Source organism: Apteryx mantelli, chromosome 2 (assembly GCF_036417845.1).
Source record: "Apteryx mantelli isolate bAptMan1 chromosome 2, bAptMan1.hap1, whole genome shotgun sequence".
NCBI lineage: Eukaryota > Metazoa > Chordata > Aves > Apterygiformes > Apterygidae > Apteryx > Apteryx mantelli.
The window spans coordinates 152,696,579-152,716,658 of record NC_089979.1 but is presented as its reverse complement, the minus strand read 5'-3'; the positions used below and the strand labels follow the sequence as shown (position 1 = coordinate 152,716,658).

The 20,080-nt window shown below is 45.7% G+C and overlaps 1 protein-coding gene across 1 annotated transcript; it reads right to left on the bottom strand.

Annotated features, from left to right (window-relative positions):
* Nucleotides 1–598: 598 nt before the first annotated feature.
* Nucleotides 599–3,390, bottom strand: LOC106489944 (lysozyme C, milk isozyme-like). Its single transcript, XM_013949235.1, has 4 exons — nt 3,255–3,390; nt 2,959–3,138; nt 1,527–1,605; nt 599–679 (listed from the first exon to the last, which is right to left on the bottom strand). The coding sequence occupies exons 1-4, from the start codon at nt 3,388–3,390 to the stop codon at nt 613–615; spliced, it is 462 nt and encodes a 153-aa protein (XP_013804689.1). The 3' UTR covers nt 599–612.
* Nucleotides 3,391–20,080: the final 16,690 nt, after the last annotated feature.

The following is a 20,080-nucleotide window of genomic DNA, read 5'->3' as shown; positions in this document are numbered from 1 at the left end:
AATTAAACTAGACTTTCTTCTTTGTACTGGCCTGAAGATGAGTTTGATACTTTTCTCACATTCCCCCACTTTGCAGCAAGGATATGTATGAGCGCAATGGGAGTTGTACAGCACTTTGACTTTCCTCAGTGATAGCTTACATCAGTGAGCAAATACCAGTTCTGCCTAGTAAGATCCTAGGCTCTGTTTTGCTATATTTATATTCCAAATATAAATAAGAGATGTTGTCTGCTCGAAAGCTTGCAGGTTTGCATTGTTCTTTGGGGTCTTCACTTTTCTGCTTTCTTTGAAAACTCCAGAGAAGTCACATGCATCCAAGGGTATTGCTCTCACCCCAGCTCCTGCCCCTCACCTGCTGCCCCGTTCACTTTCCAGTTGCAGTTTCATCCAAACATGCATGAAAGAGATGTGGGGAAAATCCTAAATCACATGTGGAAATGGAAAGTTGGATTTGTCTGGATTCAAAACAAAAATTATTTATTGTTAAAGTTCTCTTATGCTTGGAATAGACTGAGCTTGTAAATACTAACTGACAGTAAGGGGGAAGGCCCCCCTTTGAAGAGAAAAGAGGCAGCCCCAGTTAGCCACAGTGAAGTCAGGCTGGAGACTTTCTCACAGGTCACATCCTTCCACCCACTCTGATAGGTCTCGTCCCTTGCAGTGCATTGCCCAGTCCTCCCTGAGGAAAGACAAAGTAAGGAAAAACTGTTTCAGTACATTACTAATATCATTCATATCCAATACCACAGGCTCTGTTTTTTGTAGGATCCTTCAAAATGGGCAATCTGATGAGTCCCACAGGAGGACTCGCAGACCCGGCTGAGTGTCTCACAGTGGGAAGTGCAGCCATGGATGTACCCTGATGCCATCCAAGCTCTGCCTAAGCCTTGGTCAGGAACAACAAATTGTAATGCCAGGTCCTGCCACCTCCTACCACTCCAAGTGGTCCCTCTGTCCCTGAGGGGTGCCAGGGAAGAGAAGCCAAGTGGGCGCTGGGGGTTGCAGGTCTGCGTAGCTTGTTGTAGGGGTGGTGGACAGTGCCACAGGACTCCGAGACCATTTGCTATATATACACAGCACAAATTACTTACCTTACCTACTCTGAAATGCTGCTGCTTCTGTGGTGAGCCATGCATAGCAGCAGCCCACCACAGGAAGCAAAAGAGGCTAATGAGTCCAACTGAAATTGCAGGGGGAAAATCTGAAGGCAGAATCTTGTTCCTCAGATTGGAATATATTCAGGATTCAGTGGTTAACGCCATTATTTTTGCACGAAGTGCCTTGGGACTTTAGACAACCACATATTTATATGGTCGTTGGAATTGTCCTCTACCCCCACTTCTGTTTTTTCAGCCTGTTCATTACTCTGGCTTTACTGATATCATCTGTGATGTTATAGCTGCCTAAGGTTCCATGGATGGTTCAAGGCTGCACTAAGCAAAGGACTGTTGTCTAGGTTCATGCTCTCACATGTTCTAGAAAGAATTGCTTTCATGCTAGTTACTTCCCGCTACTTGCCTCCTTACCAGGCATCCATTCCTTGTGGGTGTCTCACAATTCTTTTGGCACAGATGATGTCATCAGTTATGTCACTTGTTAACAGATCTGCAGGGAGAAAAGCACAGCCCAGTGAGCATTCACTCAAGTGCAGGACACCAGCAGAGTTTCCTGTTATTTGCTCCTCCAGTCTCCTGCCCGGTGGCTCTATGAGGGCTGAGCACTTGCGTGGCTGTAGGGCAGCGGTGCCAGGCTGGACTTTGCTTGTCCTCCCTGCTGCTGGGCTGGGGTCAGCCTCGTGCTTTAAGGCTGACAGGCAGACACCTCATGCCATCCTGCATGACCAGCAACAGCCATACATACATGTTTCTCCCCACAGCTGCTGGTGTGGGCATCTCCGTAATCACATGTAATAGACGGGAGGAGGGGAAAGATGGGAGCACAAGGCAGAGTGGAGAGGAGGGCAGCAGCCAGGAGAGGGAACAGGAGCAGAGAGCAAGGACCAGGACAGCTGGAGTGGGGGGCTTGGGACGGGCATGGGCTCCTGCAAAGAGGAGTCAGGGGACATCCCCAGGCGAGCAGGCATCAGGGATAGTCAGGGCCAAGGGGGAGAAGGGCATCTGGCAGATAAGCGTACAATTTAAATCCATGCCCACTGGCTCTTTCAGCCTATCAGACATGGGGAAAAAAAATTAGGGAGCATTTCTACGTATCTGGCAAAAGAGTTCTTGGTTTGAACAGGAATGGGACATCCAGCCCCAGTCTCCCAGACACAGGGGGTTATCCCTGGGTATGTCTCTATAGCCAGATGTCTAATTGCTCTTGTCAGACCTGTGCTGCTTTGCTGTGTCTGAACTAGTTAGCTCTGCCCCATTTCTCAGGCAAACACTTTTCCATGCCTGTCTGGGAGCTCTCCATTAGTGGTAGATCCCCAACCAAGACCTGGATCTGCCTGGGGGTAACACAGTCTTGGGTGATTGCTTTCCCCAAATACTCTTTCCATAGCTGGGGGTAAGTTGCATTATCCCCTTCTTGCCCCACATCACAACCCATCCAGGTCAGGACTGCTTACTCTCCACCCGTGGCTAAAGCACCCGGAGAGCCCTGGGATCCCGAATATCACAGGAAAGCCTGTAGCAGTGAGGACCAGACTCTCCCCGTGCTGGATGAATGAAGCTCACCGGGACGAGGGACTGGGCACGGGCTGTGGCATGGGGTCCAGGGAAGCAGGGGTATGGGGCAAGGGACAGAAGCCAGCAGCGATACAGGATGAAAACCCTGGGGATCTCTTGGGGGCAGTGCTGCTGTGGTGTCCAGGGCAGATGTCACCTGGCTGTGGCCATTGCCTCATGCTCAGCAGGAGTTAGCGGGATCCACCCTCTCTCTGGCACAGGCTGAAAGGGGAACTGGACCTGGCCATTTTGGCCACCCTCGGCACTGGCTTGCCCTGCACACACCCACCAGCACTGTAGCGAGTGGTACCCGTGCAAGACACTCTGCAGAGGTTCTCCGATGGGCTGCGCTCATCCGTGCACCACAGCTGGTTGTTGATCTGGAAGATGCCGAAGTTGGTGCTGCTGTCTGCATTGATGCTCTTGGCTGCTGTGTCGAAGTTGCTCTCGTAAAAGGCCATGCAGAGCCCTAGAGCAGGGGCAGAAGGCGCTCAGGCTGCACCACGGCTGCCAACCACAGGAGCAGAGACAGTCGGGGAGGAGAGCTGGGAACAGGCTCCGTGCAGCTGGGGGACCACAACTCACAGTCGGCGAGGCTGTAGCCTCTGTAGCTGTCCAGCCCCTCTTGCTGGAGCAGGTGGGCCAGCTGGCAGCGGCCGAATGCCTTGGCTCTGCTCGCAGCAGCCAGCGAGGCCAGCAGCAGCCAGCAGCCAGCCCCCATGCCTGCAGGGCTATGGACGCCCTGGGCGCTGGGCTCCCTGGGGCAGCAAAGGCAAAAGAGAGGTGTCAGCATGGAAGCAAGCACAGTTAGATATCTGCAGCTCGTTCTCAGAGAGGGCAGTAGCAGAGCTGCCTCCGTGCAACCCTGCACAGCCCGCCCGGCGCTGCCATGCCTCCCTGGCTGCCTCGGAGGTGCGTGACCCACATGCGGCATGTGCCTGTGTGCACGTACGCACCGGCTGTGCTGGACAGCCCAGGAGGCAAACAGGTTTTGTTGGTGCGGAAGGGGAAAACACAGAAGCTTTAGCCACTGTCACGTTGCAGTTTTCTTACAATTATGCCAGTGGCGAAGGGTCAGGTGTCTCATGGGAACGGGAAAGCTGACAACAGGGACCACTGAGGGCAGGGGTACGTGCTGCAGCTGCTCAGGCATCCCACCCCTTGCCCCGGCGTGGGTCAGCCTCTGAACACGAGCCATGGTGTGGAGGGACTTTTTTCTTGTGCTGAAGCAATGTCCAAACTCACTAACCCTTAGCCCCAGGCTGCACATCAGCCTTTTGCACCACTCACAGCACTCCCAGTGAGACACATCCTCTAAAGGTCCAGGGAGTTTGCCCAAGGAAAGACCTCAAATCTGGGCTTTAACAAACAGAATTAAAACAGTTCCCTTGCGGTTATTTCTCTCATCCCTCCCTTCTTCCTTTCTTCTTCCCTGTGCACCCTCCTTCACCCCTGGTTTGTGGGTTTGAAGACAGTCCTCCCAAAATACTGGTTTGCGCTGCACAATGCAGATTTGGGCCTTTCCTGCAGGTCTGCAGGAAAACTTGAGCAATCTGCTGATATTTCTGATGCTTGGCTTAGAGAACATTTTTAAAGGAAGGGAACATCTTGTGAAACTGAAGTTACTTGTATATGTTAGGAAATAGCCTCGATATTAAGGGGTTTCTGAGGTATCTTTCTATTTTTCTGGTCCCTTGACTAGCTTCTCTAAACTGGACTCTCACATTATCTTTAGACAGTATCCGCTTTTCTATTTTTTTCCACATATCTCATATTTCTCATTTCATTTTGTTCTAGTCTGAAATCTGCTATGGGAACATCTTAGGGGCTACTGTACTTTGCCATGAAAACATCATAGGCATTCCCAAGTTTTCCTGTGGTCACAGAGCAAAGCCTGTACACCAAACCAAAATAAAATCAGGCATGTTTTTTTCCAAACATACTTTTTTTTTTCCCCAATCTGTGTACATAGCCTCTGACTTTTGTATGGGATCTTTAAGGTGGAGAGTTATTGAAGGTACCGTGCCTTCTCTTATTTCCTTGTGCCAGTTAGGAGGCCAGCTGAGAGGTACTTTTTGCACCCCGTAATGCCACAAGGCATTCTCCTTGCCTTAGGGTTTATCTCCCTGAAGATAAGATCAGGAGCAGTGCTAAGAGGGCTGCTTTAACTTTAGCATCTCCTGGGCATCTCTTATGGCATATAATCTAGGCTTGATGTTGACCTGCTCCATGTGACCACAGAAGCAGGAAACAAAGGAAAAGCCCATTTCACTGGCCAGGTGATTTTGTTTTTTGGTCTAGCTGGCACTGCCCCAACAGGCAAGTTGCGGCTAAGGACCAGGGCTGGTGCCCAGCTAGTATTACTTAACCTGCGATCTGCAGCCATGCAAAGAAGTTTGCAGCAAGGAGCAGAGGCAGGCGGTACCTCCTCCGCTGTCCTGGTAATTGTCCGCCAACAAGCCTCTTTGGGCAGGGACAGCAGGGGCGCTTAATAAAAAACCTACTTATGCCGAAGGAAATCATTACCTTGGCAGCAGGGCTCAGCACCTGGTCTGGGGCAGGCGTCCCTGGCAGTCGCAGGTCTCCCCGGGTGACTAATGGCCCTTCCAGAACTGTTGCCGGCCAGATCCCTGGCGCGCCGTCGGCCGGGACATGACACCGCAAGCCCCGCGTGTCCTGCCTGTGCCACGGGAGCTGGGCTGGTGGCCCCGGGCATGCCGCAGGCACAGCCCGAGGGAGAGCGCGCTGCTTCTGCGTGGCGGCACGGCTGCACTTTTCAGGGACAGCCCTTCTGGGCTCGTCTGCCGTTTTGTGTGAGGTGAGTCCGCTGGCAGGAAGATTTTTTATATTTTAAGCTCATACTGCAGGATACTTGCATTGATAAATAAATAGCACCTTCTTGCTGAGCGTAATAGCAGTTTCTAATGCCTCCAGCCAGGCAAAATTCGGTAAAGTCAAAACTCAAGTAAATCTGTGTCCAAAATAATTCTAACTTCTACAGGGAACTGATCGTGAAAAAGCGGCAAACAAAGAATTATCACACAAATGACTCGGTAGGCAGCTACAAGCAACAAATTACATGTTTGTAGTGTGTCAGATGCTGTAAAAACAGTAAGTGAGAGGCTTTTCCAATCAAGGCAGTAAAGAAAAATACGAGCATGTCTGTTTTCCTCAAGATTGTGGCAAGGACAGGAACAGGTTTCCTGAATACTCCAAAGTGATCAGTGTTTGCTCCTGGTAGGTCGGTGTGTCCAGCTGAGCTCATGAAAACCACTTCTGCCCCATGCGCTGGTATTACTGCGCAGCTGAACCAGGGCCTAGCTGCAGAGCAAAGCTAAGGCATTTATTCAGCCTTGTCTTACCATTTCAGCATCTCTTTCTTTTAGGCCATGAACACTACTCAACCCAATGAAAATCAGAAAATCAGTTAGAAGATGAGGAGGGGAAAGAACCTCCCTCGTGTGGGAGCATTTGCTTTGATTTAAGCTATCTAAAGATAATAAATAACAGGGCTCTGTAATGACATAATTTTCTCATCTTCTTGGTTTCAAAGTATTTTTTAACAAGCAAAATGAGGTTTCAAACATGTCTAAGATACCTTCTGTGGATTAAATATTAATCATGATGCCAAAGTAATAAATACAGAAATCCTGCCTGATTGTTCTGACATGCAAGTCCCTAATTGTGTGGGAAGCTGCTCAGATGGTTTCAGTTTCAGCAGGAGATAAAATGCCACAGAGCCAGTACAGTATCTGTGTCACTGCAAGATTTATGGCTTGATTCCCTGCTTGGAAACAAAGGAACAAATAGCTGCGTGTCACGCACTGAACTGAAACATTATGGATTATATTATTACTCTAGTTTCTACAGGACTTCTCAGTGGGGGAAAAAAAATTCTATTAACTTTCTTTTATGACTACCAGCAGGGTAACGTGAAGAGAATGATATCTCCTCCATTTATGAGGTCTGAGGGCCTTAAAACCTGAATAGCAGCCCAAGAGCTTTGTCAGGACTAGGCTGATTCCTTTCCTTCATAAAATTCCTATCTCCATTAATCTATGTTTATTTTCCTTCTGCTTTTTAATTTGCTTAATGGACTTCAGCTGAACTCTCTCCTAGAAGTCAGAGGAAAGTAAACCTCTGATAAATCCTTTGGGACTTAACAGTCGCAGTTAAGCACTTTTTTGTATTATTTTGTCTGACTTTCATCTTTGCTACTGCAGAGATGATGGCTGCCCAGCACTGCAGCCCTAACCTCATGACTTAAGAGCCTGAGAATAAACTGCAAAAAGATATCCCTCTTTCTTTCTCCTTCTGCAGGCATGGAAATACATCAAGACTAGCTTTAAACTCATAAGAGGCAGCTGGGGTGTCCTCCAGGTGTTTGCCCCATGCAGAAAACCTGCGGAAGGCCTGACTCTACTCAAAACTCCGGTTTCTGAGGACTTTTGATGGGATTTCCATGGTGAGCAGCTTATCTGCTCATTAACCCAGGTTCCTCTGGCAAAGGTGGACCTGGGAGCACTTGAAGCCCCAGCCCCAGCCCCAGCCATGACCATCCTGCCCTGCCACCTCCCATCCCCAGGCTTTGGTTTCAACAGGCAAAAACGGGAAGCCCCAGCTGAATGGGAGCTGCCATGTGTCACAACAGGGAGCACAGTGAGGTTCAGGCTACCTCCAGCCTCAGCTGCCCAAGGCCAGTATGGGCACCATATGGAAGGAGATACCAGCTGCTGCCCCGATAGACAACCCGGCACCCTCACACCTCCCTCGCATCACGGAGGGGCAAGGAGTGGGCTGCAGCTCCTCCACCTCCTAGGAAACCTGCCCGCTGCTGGTATGAAAGCCCTCCTTCAGGAGAAGAGGCCTGTGACATTTCCTCATTTCCAGACCTATTGGCATTATCTGTTTGATAATATTTCATGTCATTAATCTATTATTATTTTCTTTTCAATGGGTAGGCTTTGACTGACAGCCAGAATTGGTATTAGTCTCTAAACACCTTTTTGTAAGAAGTCCAAGTCTTTTGTGCTCTAACTCATGTATTACTTTCTATGTAGCAGTTTTATTTTTGCACAGCATTTATTCCTGCAGGATCTGCTTAGTCAGAAACTGCATTGTATAATTAGGTCCCAACTGCCTATTTCTAATCCCGAACAAGGGTTCACTTTATTGTTCATTTCTGGAATTCACATTTTCATTTTATTTCTTCCATGTACTATAGACATAATTAATTAGGTCCCATTCCACCAACCTTTCTATTTCCTGTGTCTAATGAACAGGCTTTTAAAAAAGCCCTCCATGGCTTTCTGTATTGCTGGAACAATTTACACATGTCCACCTGTAGTGATACTAAGAAATGAAGCACAGGCAAGCACAAAGATCTGAGTTCCCATAAGTGACAAACCATGGTACAGGCAGATGATGGGCCCATTAACTTATTGCAACTTGTAATTGAAATTTGTACATGTACATTTTGGCCCAATCTTCATGGTTTGAGAGGAATTTCTCTGAAAGAAAAATTCCAGCCTTCTGATTTTTCTTGACCCACTTGGTAAAGCTGTTGCCTGTGAATGTATAGGTTTCTCTCTCAGAAGCAGTGAGTATGTGGCCATAGATAAGTTAATTCTGACCAATTTTGTGACAGCACACAGTCATGTGCTAGAAGAAAAATTGAACAAGTCCCATATCACAGTTATATACAGCCCTGATTACTTTGCCTTGAATCTGTTTTTCTTTCCTTGGTAAAAGCAGCCTCAGATCACCACATGCTGTATGTTCATTACAACAGCATATCTTATCTGGATGTGCTTTCTTCAGCAACATGTGGTCAGCCACAGCACAGCTTGGACTTGCTGTTTTGTAATATAGTTTGATGACAAGAGATCAGGAGCAGGAAGCTAATATGCCCTCATAGAGCATATAATTATGCTCCTCTGGGGAAATGAAAGCCCTATTTGAAAGAGCAATCCAGCATGGACCGTCTGCCCCAACCCTTTAGGGATGCCAGCAAAGGAGTGTGGTAACATCACAGAGAAACACGGCCTTTGGAAGGGCCTAGGGCTTTGTCAAGCTTCAGTTGCTGCTGTGATTGCTATATGAAGTGGATAAATCTCAGTGCACTTGAAATCAGATTGCTTGGGTTTAGCAGAAGTGCAGCTGTGACAGCAGAAAACTCTGTTCTGGATGCAAAACCCACCCAAGAAGCTGGGTAAATACTCAAGCGGTTTGCTCCATGGAGGTTCGTGCTGCCAGCTAAGTTGTTGCTGGCATCCTGGTCAGTTTAGGGCCAGCTCAGGGGTGTCCACACCACATTGCAGGCACAGCAGGGATTAGAGAGTCTAAGCAGTTAGTTGCATGGACTGATGCATCTCCTGAGATTGACCTAAGACAAATATTCAGGAGCCCTGTTTGGAGCTCCCAGTTGCTGGACAAAGGCAGAGGCTTGGGATAATCTCTAAGAGCCGAGCTCTGCTTCTGTGAAACTCACATTGACCAGCTAAGAGCTTCAGAACTTGGCCTGGGATGATAAATGACAGCCAGGACCCTATTCAGATGAGGTTCTTTCCATGGGTGGATGGGAGCCCTCATGGCATATTAGTCTCACTTACTGATCCACATTCTGATGTCTGGGATCCTGCTAACAGAATTATCACATATAATAAGAGTGATTTGTGGGAACCATGAGTTTCCTGTCTTCTTTGCATTTGTGAAGAAAGACTTTGTCATGTTCCCAGGGTAGAAGTCACAATTTGCATTAGGAAAATATAAACAAAATGAAAAGATCGGCCCCGTGATAGAGCCGGCACAACAACAACAGATTCAGGAAAGTACTAAATGCTGCACAGCAGGCAGATTTTGATTTATATTTGTAAGCTTTTTTTGTTTCAAAATACAGTATTCCCCTCTTTCATCTCCAAAACCTAGCCAATACAGAACAGCAACATAGCTTTTGGCGGTCTTCATTTTTCAGCTAAACTTGTTTGTGTTCTCTCCTATTGCTTGAAGCAGAGCAGTAGCAAATTACATTAGTGCTTCCCAGTTTGTGACACACTTTACCATGTTTTTTCAATAAAAATGACACCACTTAACTTAGCTGGGTCAGTAATGAAGTAGCAAAAGAAATTTTGTTTGGCAAGAGAAACTAGCTTAGAATCCAGAGCTTCATACAGCTAAAGCAAAATAAAGGATTTAGGTTAATTAGACTATTTATGAACTCTAAAATCTTCCCTTAATTTATGTATTGTGATGAAATGTATCTCCGTGGCCCCTTTCAGCAGTCTTCCAGACGCTATGGGAATATTTTTGCCACTCTGCTCAAGAGTGGCTGCATGTGGACATTGCAGAGAATTTGTTCCTTGGGGTATTGAAAGGAGTCTTTGTGTCTGTCTAACTGAGAAAGAGGTATGTCCCTTTGACATAAATGAGTACCACGATCCAGTGAAAAGATTTCTCACTGAAGATGGACAACCGGATAGAAGGGAGCAGGGAGCTATTCCTCACTTTAAGGGCCATATCAGCTTGGCGGAAACATGTCAGCTATATAACATTTCTGAGCACTCAGATTTAAGAGGGGGCATGCACCTACATCACCATCCTGTCTCTTTCTGCAGGCAGAGGGACAGGTCAGCCAAAAAGGTTCTGAGAACACTATTTATGTTCTCTGAGGAAAACCTGGAGTGGACCCAGTGCTCTGCATTGTTTGGAAAGAGAAAGCTCATTTCCAGGTGTGTCAGACATTTAACTCAAATTAACCCAAATTAACCCAGTTAACCCATCTTCCCTCACATAAGCCTGCTGTGTCTCACCTGTTCATTAGTTTAATCTCTTGTCATCAGCATTTCTAAATGTGGCAGAATGCTTGAAAAAGCATGGTAGCAGGTCTTGCTTGCACTGAGGCTGGCTGTGTAGCAAAAGTAAACCTGACAGGAATGACAACCTAAAAATAGGTATCATTTTGTTACATTTCCAGTGACCCTTTGAAGTCAACCAGGCTGATGCCTGCATCTGCTGAGATCTCCTGAACCAGTGACTCTGGCTTTGAAAAACTTGCTAGTCCACCCCCAGGCCTGGGGTGAGATTGTCACCTCCAAACTGCACAGCCACCACTCCTGCAAATGCCACATTCCCATGGCAAAGGCAAAGCGGGACCGCTGGGGAAGCCTTGCAGGCCCCTGCAGTCACAGTCGCCACCTCCACACTAACAGGATGGTGAGATGCACAAAGAACACAAACTACACGAGTATGAAGGAGTGTTTTTTGCATGCAGAGCATTTGGGAAGTTTGTGAAATGTGGTGACTGAAAACCAGATCCAAATTCAATCAGCATGCATAGTGTTCTCTGCTTTTCCAGAACATTGGTAACAACAGTGAAGCTTAAAAGTCCTGCTCCTTCTCTGGTCCCACGCTTGCAGAAAGCTGCGGTCCCTGTGCTTGGGTGGTGCAGGCTCACTGGCGGGCTCCTGGCTTGGGCTTCTCCATGCTCAACGGCACTCTAGGGCTCCCGTTGTAGAGAGACACTGTGGAGCCACACAATGCAGAGCCAGGGGGAGAACTGACTGACCTAGGCCTCAGTCTTTAAGGACTTTGTTGATTTAGACAATTCCTTGACAAGTCCAAGTCCTCTGCCCTGTCACTGGCCATCACTGTGAATTCTTCCAATGTGTCACATGGCCACACAGCGGGAAAATAATTTCTAAGAAATGTTCTGGTTTTGCTTATTTTGGTAGGCTCCAATTCAAAGCTATTCATAATGAGTGATTTCAGCTATATGAAATCACAAAACCGACAGACACAGCCTCTGCCTGACTAGACCCAACTGTTGGCTCCCAAACTCACATTGCTTGACTCTGACAGTGCCCAGCCACATTAAGAACTTCATAGTGCATCTGGCCAAAGATGTTGTTGTGAGTCCCTCTCAAGTCCTGACCCTCCCATGATTTTGCACTGAGACCTGTGGGTTGAGAGCTATGTGATGTGTAATCTGTGCTAAAATAAGGTATATTTCAAAGACACTCACCCCAAAGTCAATTACCTCTGCATTTTCCAGAGTGGCCACTCAGTCTGGGCTCCCAAAATGGATCTGTTCCAACACAGTAGCCTCTTCTGGAAATGTAATGCCACAGGACTCATGAAAAAAGCACTTGTACTGCCTTGTTAGCGACTGGTTTGACTTGGTTTTGCATTGTGTTGGTGTGGAAAGCAACAGGCACAGCTCTTCTGTCACTCCCACAGGCCAGCAAAGTCACATTTCCAACAACTGCCAGAAATCAGGGGGGAGCGGTTGAAGACGAATTGCTGACCCACTGGTCTGCAGAGATGGTGAAGACCATCCAGGAACTTTGTAAGGGCAGGAATTGGCCCACGTGCCCTTTCCAGAGCACTCTGAACGCCAGGCCGCTGGTACAAGGGGCAGATCTCTCCAGCTGTCTCCCAGAGGTGGCAGCATTTCGTCATGAACATCACCCCCTGGCTGGATCCTGCCGCCTGCTCTTGGGCTGTGGGTGCCAATGTCACTCTTGCAAGCCTGTTGCTTTAGTGGTCCGGGAGCTGCCGGATGGCAAATACTCTTTGTTTAATTTACAATACTGGCAACCTGTTAAGTGTGCTGGTGACCGGCACACCGGCATGCCTTGCAAGTGCAGCTCCGTTAGCACATCCAACCCCAACATTTCCTATGGCAGGAGGAGAAAGGAAACCCTTCCCGAGTAACACCAGCGCCTTGGGGCACTTGGGGCTGAACCCTGTTATTCTTTTATGGGGTATTAATTGTTTTTCACCCCAATAGGCATCTTACTGCACTACCACAGGGGCTTGTGCAGGACAAGGGCAGATTGCTCACAATGTACGTAAATAATGATTTGATCCCCTGAGTTAAATGTATTGCCTGAGTAAGGGCATCCAGTTAAGACTAACATATAGAGAAGTGCCCCTTTGCTTGTAAACCCCTGTGATTTCATAAAATGATGATCTCTATGTGGGTGCGATTTATTGCTATATATCATCCCTAATCCAGAAAGACCCAGAGACATATATTTTCCCCCAGAAAGCTTTTACTACAACAATATTGCTCCAGCAGTTTAAACAGCAGAATAATGGGGATTACTTGTGAAAGGGTGACTGATGGTTTCTGTCAGAAGTGAATCCGACTCTTCCTGATTAGGGTTTTCTGGAAACCCTCATCAGCGACTGTCTGTCTCCGAGCAGCCTGCCAGCAGTGCCTTGGCCTCGGTGGCCCCCAGATAGCATTGCCATGGGAACACATGCCTGGGGGGGCTCACCCATCCCAGGGTGGCCGCTTCAGGTTTTGCTCCTCCAGCACTGTTTTTGCAAGAAGAGCATTTTTAACACTTACCCAAGATCCTGGGAATGTCTTCTCTTCCCAGACTGTGTGCCCACAGCAGAGCTGGCTGATGACCTGCGACTGCATTTCCAGCGCAGTGATCGCACACCCCATGATGGGGCCCCTGGTTTTCTTCCAGCATTAAGACACTCGTGCCAAATTCCTATGTCCAGTGCGTGTAAGGAGATAACATGCTTGGTCCGAAGATCACTTTTGACTCTTCTCCCCCATTTTTAACACAATGACACTTTATGATTCAAGCAGCATGACTCAATACTTTTTCTGGATTTAAAAATATTTGGTGCTAGATGTGCTAACAATTTGCGTTTGCGCTGTACGGACAGGACATGCCAGGACGCTTCCACCAAATGTGCACGGAGGTTGCCCAGGTGAGGACTTCCAGCAACGTAAAACGCACTCATTGGCTGTGCTCAACAGCTGGCAGTTACCTGTGCCTGACGTAGCGGTGTACATTTAGTCAGAAAGAAGAAACAAACAATAAAACAACTGGCTCATGAAATAGCTGCCGTTGTTACGAACAAGCTAGGTTTTGCAGGGCATGTGCTAACCCTCTGGAAACCAGGTTTCGACGGTAGAACCAGAACAAGCCCCCAGCCTTGCAGTGCCTGCAGGAAAGGCACAGCTTACTTTTGGGGAGTTCGCTTCTGTGGACCCTGCAGAAGTAGTTCACAAAGCCTGAGAGCTTATGGAGCATAGGCCAGTATCGACTGGCTACACTGGTATATACCTTTTCATTTCAGCCAGGTGACTCCAGCTTTGCACTGGTCTACCTGAGGCCAGGACCAAACCCTCAATACATTTGGAAGGCACTAGCACATGGGCAGTGAATCCCGTTTTCCTCCCAGAGCCCCAAAGCCTTGCAAAAGATATAGTTTCTACCCTCCACTGACTTGTTGCTGGCTGACAGCAACTCTCCTTCATGCACCATAAATATTTCTGAGATGTCATTGGGTTCAACAACAAATAATGTCCATGGCACTGAACCTTGTTACTGAGAGATTATCTATGTTGACATCCATATTTTGACTTTGCCTTGAATTTTATTTTCAATAGATGCTCTGGCATTTCTCTTGCAGTGTGAAACTTATTTCCAGTCATGCTGTTCTACTCCATCCACCTTACCACTAAAGTAAAACCCTTTATTTATAGAAGAGTTGTTTGTGGTTTGTCTGAACTTCAGTAATTTTGGTGTGGGGGGTAAAGAAAGCATATTGTTTTATATCTGAAGGGGATTTTCTCAACTTGTTGGTTTTACCTGGTCAGCTTATACTAGATTTAATGAAAGTTATGTAGCTAAAAAGCTTAATGTAGCAGGCTGGGAATATTTACACATATATACATGTATACATACAGACATACATACACACACATAATATTTCTTCATTTTCAAATTAAACTGTTTCCTAATACTAAAAATGCAGAGAAAAGAGTTTTAATATGAATTTGCTTGAATTAATGACACCCTAACATTCTCAATTGATTAATACATCATGTTTTTCTTGAACAAAGTCACAGACCAGGTTTTCTAGTTTTGTTAACAGCCTCCATGCCTGTCTAAAAAATGTTCTAAATGTTCTTTACAGTGACTGTTTCTGATGCCTAAATTTCACTCTCAAGAGAATACTGGAAATGCAATTATATTAGAAGGGTATTCAAATTTATTTGTGGTTTGGCAACAGAGAAAGATGATGTTTGATATAAATTTTATTCCCAATTGTGAGGGAATTTAGTTTTGGAGACTGAATTTTTATCCATGTTTATCCATGAATAGCATATGAGTTACTGCATCAAATCTGGTAGCACCACACCAGAGGTGATAGAATATTTTTATATGGTTTTTTTCCAATATAAAGATGAAAATAAATATTTCTAGCATTTTTCCAATTCTGAAAATAACCCCAAAAGCTAGTTTTCAAATAGGGAAAGAGATTTCTAATTTGTTTTTTGTTTTTTTTTTAATTTTCTTTTTCACATCTCCTTTTCAGGTATAATATGGGCAATAAATGGAAGGCAAAGAAAGGTACTAAAAAGAAACCGTGAAAGACACCAATTATCCTTCTCTCCCACTGCCCAACAGGTGAGCCAAACCAAAAGCTGAAAATGGAAATGTTTTCAGGTTTCCTTTTCTTAAATGAAAACCAAAAATGTCTTGAAAATAATATATTTTACTAATCATATTGCCTCTTTTTCATCTGTTCTGCCCTCACCTGTCCCACAGGGTGCATTCCCTGAAATGGAAGGGGTCCCCTGGGACGGTACAATATGGGCTGTGTAAATATTTCTAATCCCCCCAGGTTCTCCAGTGTGGGTGCAGTTTTGTGACAGTGACCTTGAACTTTGTCTTTCTATGGGGCTATTTTCTCAGTCATTAGCAAGCTCACCCTAGGATGGTGAGCTGGGCAGGCCAGTCTTTCACCCATTTTAGTGACTTCTGCATGCAGCTCTCTTTCAAAGCTTTAGGGAGACTCCTGCCTATAATCACAGCCCTTTTAGCTGCTGTCCTTTTCTGAGCCTTGTCCTCCTCTGTACGCTCAGAGTAGGGCCACTAAAACTCATGGAGCCACCCAGCCACTAGACCAGGCTCAGTGAGAACAGACTCGTGCTTGAATTCAAGCTCAGGTTTCACTGTTTTTGCACAACCACCAAGGATGGACTTTCTCTAAAGAGCATCAATCCTACACTTTTTTCAAAGGCATCCCACCCTCAATTTACAACACCTCTAAGTGTTGCCCCTGGCACTGACCAGGAGAGCTTTTGTGTGTATGCTCCTATCAATATCTGTAAACATTAGAAACTTTCTAGGCTACTCAGGGGTTAAGGTTGTTCTAGCAACTGTCCTTAATGAGGAGTTCAGACAGTTTCTGTTTGGTTTTAATTATGACAGCCTTTCATATAGGTTGGAGGGCCTCCTGGCTCTGTCCTGTTGAGACATTAAAGGTCCCTTTGTTTAAGAGCTCAGAGTCAGATCTGAGATTGCATGTATTTCACCTTTAGGATATGGAAAAGTGCTGAGACATGGCAGGATTTGATGCTGGTAGCCCCCACAGTTGAAGCTGCAGCCCAGTGTGTTGTCAGCATTGCTATCACTGCTCCAGCCTGCCTGCTCTCGCCATGATGCTATCAGCTTTCCGTGCTGGAGTCTGAGTGATGGGTGATTAATGAACTGGAGCTACAACTATCTGTGAGAAAGAAAAATTGCTTATTTCACCCACATCACAGTCCTAATTGGGAATGTCTGACGGCATCTGGTTCACTCCATGTATAGACACCAGATACACAAAGGGACTTCTTCCAAGATTACCGTGATTTTCACTAATCTCTCCCTTGCAACACCAGTCTCCACAGGAAATAAAACAACCAATCTTGGAATTTTTTTCTGAGGTAGAGGGAGAGGAAGGAAAAACATGACTTTCCTCTAAAATAAGTTTTATGAAAGGAAACACAAAACACAAACTTGTTTCACAAGCACTTTGACATAGAAAGTCTCGTGTACTGTCTCATCTGAAAAAATAAGTCTTGCAAGTAAATATAACAGATATCTCTGTTCTAATGTCTGGAGAGACCTTTTCATTTCTGCTCTTACAGTGAGATGTCTGCTAGTTTATTTGCTTTCTCTTCATCTAGCTGGTACAAACAAATCAAAGTAAAAAGCTATAAACACACTCCAGATCACTAGCCAAAGTACCAACAAGTGGCAGTAACCCATGTCATCCTTTTTCATGTGAACCAATGCAGGATAACACCGGACCTTCCCAGTTTCTCTGTCAGCCCCTATTCAATATGCTGTAGAGCTGGTCAGTAAGAGAGCAGGTCTCTTAAACCAATTATTTTCTCATCCTAGTCATATCTGGCAGGAGACTTAGGGTATTCCAGAATGGTAGAGCTGGCTTACACTTTGCCTAAGTGGAAATATCATTGAAGGCATAAGGCAGCAGAAGTTCAGGTCTGAAATTTCTGGTACAGGGATTAAATCCCTCTGCCACCTATGACTGAATCATTTGGTATGTTTTAGCTATGAAAAATTTGAAAAAATTTCAGCCAAGAAAAAATTGCTCACACTGCTGGGAAATAAAGGCATAACAAACATCCTCCTGGACATTTGATTTTCTAGAAGGTCTTCTTCTCCCTGAAATTCTCATATCAGTGTCTTACGAGTTGTAGATGATGTGAAATGTGTTTGTCTAAAGGGCTGTATTAAATCAGAGCATCAAAAAGACACTGAAAGCTGCCAAGGAGTCTCTTCAGTGGTTGAGAGAGAATAGAGTCCTGCCTATTCTGTACTGGCTGTGACAGTAAGTCTCAAAGGAAATACAAGATTTCTTCCATGGTGGTGAGTTGGGATGTAGGTATCCTGTCTCCTCTTCTAATCCTCTGCCAAATTGATATATGCTTTTCAAGGATGGGATTTTTAAACACGGTATAGGCAGATACTGTGGGAGGACAATGTAAATTGAGCAGAGCCTTGGCATTACAAAACCTTACTGTTATCCCAGAGCCACCTGCAGAGTGTACCAGGAGTGCTGTGATTTCCACAGGCGCTGGGCCAACCTGACTCCTAGGTCCCAAATTTGCTTCTTCAAAGGAAAATCTGACTAGGTCATGTACTTTAAGAAAAGGATCTGCTTTACTGGGAAACTGTATTTTGGCAAGATGCTCATGACTGATGAGCTCACTATGGTGTGCTGTGCCACAGTATCCGAGACTGAATGAAAATCCATTTCTCTGGCTGTGTGGTTGTTTTATCCTGTCGTCCTTTAATGTAATGGCTGGTAGTTCAAAGGAAACCTTTGAACCTCAAGCCTGTATGCTCTCCAGACACATGGATCAGGCCAGCTTCTGGGGGGTGCTCACAGGGTTTCAGAGGCAAGTGAGGGACCTAATGTTAACCTTCTTCCAGATGCTGGCACTGCAAAGAACTTTGCAAAGTTAAATTAGCTTCAGCAGAATTTCCAGGTACACTGAGACACTAGGAGTAGGCTCTTTGTCTTCACATAACCACACACTTGCAGCTGTTCCTTCTCCTTAGGGGATGCTCCAAGGGATTTGGGGGCACCATTGCTCTAGCTGCTCTGCATGCATGCAATTTTAATAGAATCTGCTTTCAGACCCTTAGTTCCTCTCCCCTGAAACTGTTTCAAACAATCCAAGCCTGAAAACGATAAAGATGCACTAAGAAGAACCCAGAGAGGATCGTCACAAAAACACCAAATCAGAAGGCAGCAGAGATTCAAATTACTACTTCCTGTGCCCACTTCATCTAACTTGATTGTAATCTGTTTCCAGCCACACACAAGTTACTTCCACTGACCAGCACCCTGCTGTACAGTGGACATAAACGAGCTGAAAAAAGGTGACTCCATGGCCACAGTGTAGGGAGGTGGACTCCAGTAATGGTTACTGTCACAGTCTCAGGACCTGGGAGCTGCAAAGCCATGGTGGGGTGGGATCAACAGCACTCTGGGCACCTTGGCTGCTGTGAAGTAAATGCTGCCTCTTTCTCAGCTAGCAACACTAGGGTAACTCAGGTACTGTCACTTGCAGAAGTCTCACCTCTAGTCATGGTCATTTTTGACTCTAATGAAGTGGGTAAAAGAATGTCAAGCTCAGTGTATTCATGAGATCTTGAAAAAAGGGGAGGAAGAAAGGGGTAAATTCATCCTTGATTTATACCCTGTGCAGCTTTGATGACTCATGGCACATTAAACACTGTTGTTAGAACTCAGTAGGGCTCAGCTTTTCCATAGGAACAACTTGTGAAATAAAGTTAAACATCTGAATATGTGCAGGAACAGCAGGTTCAGTACATACAAGGTAAGGTAAAGTTAGAATAACATGGAAATACCATGTACTGAGCAGAACTGGAAGTCTATCACCTTGTTTAGCCTTATGTCTGAAGTTAGTGCATGGTCTGCACTTCAACTCATTCCAGCAAATTTCCTACCCGTTCCCAGTCACCTCCATGAAATCTATTTGGGTGGCACCAGTAATAACCAAAGTGCACAAATTTCATCTGGCGTAGGCAATCTGGTTTAGAGATTTCAGTTTTGGGGTCTTCCTAGGGGGGTCTCTTAAGGGATCACATTAACAAAACACGTGGAGCCAGATCAGGAAAATTCAGCCCTCCTTTAAATCCACCCACTAGATGTTTGCAGACAGTTCAGAAGCTCTCTTCCTGGCAGTGCCAGGTGGACAGCTGGAGGAGGCTTCACAGTATCCACACTTCAGTCTGATCTCAATGAATCTTTGAGGTTCCATCAATGCCAATGTGAGAACATTTCCTCTGAAGTCATTCATGTAAACAGTACAGGGACCAACTCAGAGCATTCAGCTTTGTTTCACATGTCGGGGACAGTAGCCTGACTGTTGATTTATTTAAAAGGAAAAAAAAAATCCCAAATCATCAGAAAGTTGCATGACTATCAGGAAGCACTCATCAAAGGGACTGTGTTCAACAGAGTATGCAAAGCCAGCAAACAAATCCATTATTATTTTATAAAGTAGCACTTAATATTTGTATTTCTGGTGACACATCAAACTAATCTGTTAGGCATGTCAACTCTACTCCAATTCCCTTTTACCTATTAAAAATATTTTTAAGTAGGCAGTATTTCTTTAGGCTGCATCTCAAAAAAAATGGCTGTAATATGGAATTTATTTTCATGCTTATGTGTTCCCTTTTTGTCATTAACATTCTTTCCACTGTACCATGGCCAGGAATGGGTGCCAGGTCCTGGAGTTTAGAAAAGATCTGTGCATCATGTGGAAGCTCTTCTAATCAGCTGGTGTTCTGTGATACAGTGGGAAATTCCATGGATTTTAGGCTGAAGCACTTTCATACAAGCCTGCCGTGTCTTCCCATAACAACTGAGCTCCCTTAGAAATTTTGGCCTCAGAGATTTCCTGCCCTAAAACCTCTTTCTACCCTCAAAAAGGAGAGGTGGGAAAAATGTCCCGTAATGCCAGGAAAATGGGCATTATTCAGAGCAGGATGGAAAATGGAAAACAAAATTCATCAACACTTTCTTCAGCAAAGAATATACCTAACCAA

Bases quoted from the DNA above. Each gene is read 5' to 3' on its own strand.
- LOC106489944 (XM_013949235.1), bottom strand. From the start codon at position 3,390: ATGGGGGCTGGCTGCTGGCTGCTGCTGGCCTCGCTGGCTGCTGCGAGC. The intron at 1,606-2,958 runs GTGGGTGTGTGC...TTCTCCCTGCAG, and splicing joins TACCACTCGCTACAGTGCTG to ATCTGTTAACAAGTGACATA. The intron at 680-1,526 runs GTAAGGAGGCAA...GTCTTTCCTCAG, and splicing joins CCACAAGGAATGGATGCCTG to GGAGGACTGGGCAATGCACT.